This window comes from Macrobrachium nipponense, chromosome 35, assembly GCF_015104395.2.
Source record: "Macrobrachium nipponense isolate FS-2020 chromosome 35, ASM1510439v2, whole genome shotgun sequence".
Lineage (NCBI taxonomy): Eukaryota > Metazoa > Arthropoda > Malacostraca > Decapoda > Palaemonidae > Macrobrachium > Macrobrachium nipponense.
Window position 1 is genome coordinate 265,633 of NC_061096.1, and position 5,256 is coordinate 270,888.

General features: G+C 33.8%; 1 protein-coding gene across 1 annotated transcript in view; it reads right to left on the bottom strand.

Moving 5' to 3' along the window:
- The window catches only part of LOC135208161 (protein SpAN-like), a 7,893-nt gene extending 4,806 nt beyond the window's left edge, over positions 1 to 3,087 (bottom strand). The window contains exons 1-3 of the mRNA XM_064240301.1: positions 3,025 to 3,087; positions 1,024 to 1,207; positions 216 to 394 (exon numbers count right to left, since the gene is read on the bottom strand). Of these exons, the coding sequence (XP_064096371.1) occupies positions 216 to 394; positions 1,024 to 1,207; positions 3,025 to 3,087 (426 nt within the window). The remainder of the gene's footprint in view (positions 1 to 215; positions 395 to 1,023; positions 1,208 to 3,024) is intronic.
- Positions 3,088 to 5,256: the final 2,169 nt, after the last annotated feature.

The following is a 5,256-nucleotide window of genomic DNA, read 5'->3' on the forward strand; positions in this document are numbered from 1 at the left end:
ATATACTATTATATATAGATATATATATGTGTGTGTGTGTGTGTGTGTGTGTGTGTATGTGTGTGTGTCAATACAGGTTCAAACACTCCCAAATGAATTCAAAAGGTCCTTTTTTACTTTCATTCCATGCAGACAAAAATACTGTTCACTGACTCAAAAGTTAGTTTTAATGAAGGCCTGTGTGAAGGAAAGACCATCCTCTCTTATCAACTTACCCCTGTACAACCAGTCCCTATAGAAAGGTCCTGTCCAGTATTGCTGTTGATGCTGCCAATGTAAGACCAACAGCCAGAGCCCAGGATAAATTTGATATGAGGGGAAGTGTGGAATGTGATGCAAGTGTTTTCCTCCCAGTGGTCTATGCCAGCTGCCACAGCTGCTGCCTTGTCACGTTAGCTGGAAAGAGAACGGAAATATGGGTGGTCTGAACATGGCTTTCTACTGGGAGCTATTAGTGATGGATTGGTTGCTCTAGGATTTTATTGGCAAGTGTGTTAGTCTGCACCTAAAACATGCTCTGCAATTGACAGATTCTCTCTCTCTCTCTCTCTCTCACTCTTCTCTCCTCTCTTCTCAAACTTAAGCTGTAATGTCGATATCTGGTAAGCACTCACATCAAAAATTAATCTTTAGTGAAGGCCTACCATCTCTGAATCTATTTCTGGACAAATATTTTATCCCTTAATTTAAGCTGTAATGTTGGTATCTGGTAGTCACTCACAGCAAATATGAAAGTTAATAAATGACTACCTTCTCTAAATCTATTCCTGGGTAAATATTCTATGCAAAGGATCACTTTGTTGAAAGGACAAAAGGGCCACTGTACAACAAACAGAAAAGGAGCAAAAGTGTACAAAAATGTATAACCAAGCCGCTGTTATTCAGACAGGACTTAATAATGCACTATGTTGCCCGGGTAGTAGTATCATCAGCTGCATATCAAAAGTAAGATAAAGGCACGCTAAAGTCTTTACTTATCTAAGTATCCGCTAAAGTCTTTTACTTATCTAAGTGTCATCTTACCGTCACCAAAGCTATAGGGCACCTCAGGGAACCCCTTGGCATCAGTGGACCAACGGGCGGCCAAGTAGTTGATGGCTTTCTTGGCGATGACCTGCAGATGTTGCCCGTCTGTCAGCAGGATGTCAGTCTCATATAAGTTGGTCCCATTAACAGCTGTTGGATTGAGAAGGGAAATATCTCCATCCTGTTTGAGTCAAGAGCGAGAATAGATCAGTGATCACTCTTTACTCTCAAAATGCTTCAAGTATTTCGAGAAGTAATTTTGATAAAGTACTTGTTAATAGTAGTAAGAGAGATATTCAACCTTGACTGGTGACCTGTTGCTGAGTCAGTAGTCTTTGCCCCCCTTTTGGGCATGAGATATTAATTCTCATATTTCATCAGATTTGTACCTGGAGGAGGCTAAGTGAGTTACAATTTTTTGGCATTATATAGTATATATATATATATATATATATATATATATATATATATATATATATATATATAGTATATATATATATATATATATTTATATATATATATATATATATATATATATATATATATATATATATATATATATATATATATATATATATAGTATATGATATATATATATATATATATATAATATATATATATATGTATATATATATATATATATATATATATATATATATATATATATATATATATATATATATATATATATATATATATATTATATATATGTAATCGCCTGCAGCCTTTAGTCAGACTCGGTGACTTTTGAAAAAGAACTTTCAAACGTTAGGAATATGAAGCCTTCGATAGATTCATCGGCTTTAGGGCATTTTTAAGCAAAAGAATTTAGTCATTAATTTTTTACTAACGGTCGAAGGCCGAGGCTGTTTCTTATTAGAAGGTTCTGTGAAAAAAAAAACTATTATTTATTGAGACAAACCTGCCTTTGCATGCACACTCAATATTCCAGTTAAAGTTGGCTTATATTTTGTTAGTTTTATTTTCCAAGTTAGGTCTGTATCTTCACCTTTAAACAGTTGGTTTTTTCTAATATAAACCGAAGGTTTTACTTGGATTAATTAATAATCGATGTACAATGATTTATAGATAATCTTTCTACACCAAGCTGGAACCTCAGCAGTTCGAGCGAAAAAAGTCAAATGCTTGACTTCCCTTAATTGTTATCTACTATTTGTTTATTAATTATTAATTTATTTCTCATTATCTTCTTTCGGTATTCCCTGTTACTTTTTGTTACTTCTTTCAAATGAACAGATTTATTCACCACTCTTGATAAATGGGTTCACTTCGACGGCTAAGAGCAAGACTGTTTGAGACTCTCTCTCTCTCTCTCTCTCATCTCTGTCACACACACATACACACACACACACCTGCTAGTCTTAGAATACAGTAATCATTATTTCCCTCTAAATTCTCTCTCTCTCTCTCTCTTTTGATAGGCTTATACGAGAGCTAATTTTTCAGCTTATACTTCAATCACTTATCATTTTTAAAAATACGTTTTTTCGCTCAATATTAAGGCATTGATAAAAGATGAGGGTATTAGGCATGTTTTACCGATTGGCAGTAAAATTTCATCATCAATATAAGCATTGAATCCACACACACACAAACACACACACACACACATCACACACACACGTTCGGAATTACGAGCCAACACTTAACCGATTTTGTGCTTACGGTTTTAATTTGTTTATTTTTCAGAAAATCATAGAAAATTTCCGGTTTCTACCTGCACTCCGGTCTCCCGTCAAAGAATATATCTGTAACTACAGTTTTTTCAGTCTCTCGGATATCTAAATGATCGAGTAACTCACTACAATAATGAATAAACAGATTAATCACAGACTTCGTAATATGAAGCTACGTTCAGGCAAAGAGTCACCCGCACAAAGTTATGCTTACTAAGAAACCCGAGGCTTAGATAATATCTGCTGTATTTGGATTGACATAATCTAGTCGATAAAAATATAAGCTAAAAGATTCTCTCACCTTCACACTAGCTGCCGGAGCAGAAGCAACGAGAACAGCGTAGGGCAGGAAAGCGTTCGGCATCTCGTGTTCGTTCACAACGGCTACTGTGTGTCGGTCTAATGAAACCGCTCCTCCGGAACCGCTTTATTCATCAAAGCCCGATTGTTGTTGCCTGCGTGCAATTGCTTTCCACCTAATCTGATGTATCATAAATAAAGAATCGTTTAGAGAAGGAGAAATCGACCCTTATTGGCCTTAGACAGTGCGTCCAGGACAATTAGGCTGATAATGGAAGCTTTTGCGCCATGAACGGAAGGCGATCCGGGCACACTTGTTTCGTACAAATATCCGTTTCATGGCTTCTCGTAAATCTCGTCATTTTTTTTATTCAGTGACTAACGCTGCTTTGTTTCCGTTGCTTTGGCAACTTCGCAGTTACACTTGCGTGGTTGTGTGTGTGTGTGTATGTGTGTGTGAGACCTGTGGCCTTCCAACGCCAGGCTACTGGTAAAATCAATTCGAGTGCATGGGAGTTCCTCAAGGTCAAGCTTACTATAGTTGTTTTGCCCCATAGTTTCGCATCACTTCGCCGGTGGAGGATTAAGCGGCTAATAAACAAATATGCGAACAGAAAGATACCTGAATACATTTTTTTTTTATAGAACATTAAGTTTTAAGAATTTTTATTTTTTATTTTCTCTTCTTTAAAGTATACGCTGGGATTGGTTTAGACTGTTACAGAAATTTCCAATTTAGAGACACCGATGACAGTTTCTCCGTTTCATATATATATATATATATATATATATATATATATATATATATATATATATAGTATATATATATATTAGTATATTATATATATATAATATATATATATATATATATATATATATATTATATATATATATATATATATATTTATATATGTTATATATGAAGCAACGAGAACAATTTCTCTTTCGGCACTTAAGGCAATTTCTTGTTACGAAATGTGAAAGGCTTAAACATGGTTCATGACTAGACCTAAGGATTTGCAGGGGATGACCAAATTGTACTTGCTAAGCTCGGCTGTCAAAAAACAAAGACTAATCATTCTTATTCCTTAAATAACATATGAATTAATAATGAGATAATAAGGGGACTACTGTTCAACTTTTCCTCATATTTCATTTATTCCAATAATAATAAATTACAGCAGATATGACAATTATGATTCTAATGACCTTATTCCAGATTATTCACTTTAGTTACTGACAATACTGCACAACGTAGATACTGATATCATCCATATTATTATCATTAAATTTTACATATTGTTATATAAAAAATAGTAACTGATTACATTCCTGATCTTACTGCTTAGTTTTTGAAACAAAACTGCCATTAGATCAATAATAAGGGAAACGTAATGATAAGTGATTTTGTCCATGAAGGTTCTGAGCAACTACGAATTCCAATAAAAAAAAATCATGACGACGTCTATCACCTTCGGGAATACGACACTGCAATTTCTAAGAAACTTCATCTAGTAAAGTACCTTGAGAACTGTCACACATATATATATATATATATATATATATATATATATATATATATATATATATATATATATATATATCATATAACATATATATATAATATATATATATATATATATATATATATATATTATATATGTATATATATATATATATATATATATAATATGGTGGATGGATGTTTATGATCCTCCCTCTGAAGCTTTCTTTATTTGACGAGATCTGCTCGGGTGTGTAAAAAGTGAAAGGCAACCAGCGCGTGAACGGGTGTTACATATGTATACATGCATACCTTGGGATATTAGATGGTATGTTTATACGCACATAGTTTTTAGGTTATACACGATACGCACGTACAGTATTTCCCGTAAGGAAGTATTCCAAGTAGGGGAAAAGGGCCCAAATCCCCTCAAAACCAAATCGCCTCAAAAACCAAATCGCCTCATTTCCGTACATTAGCCCTTTTGAGGGGCGGGTCATCCCAGATAAGAGTATCTCCTTACGCGGGGTATATCTACATATGGGCACAATAATGAGATGATAATAGTGTATCTTCTCAATGGGGTATCTTTTAATTATTATTATGTACTTATAATAATGGTTTTTTGGGTTTTTATTTTTTTAAAGAGTCTGACCATGACGTCACCATATATAAAAATTTTTTTTGTTTTTCATTTGTAACGTAGCTCATGTACGTGTATGAGGTTAT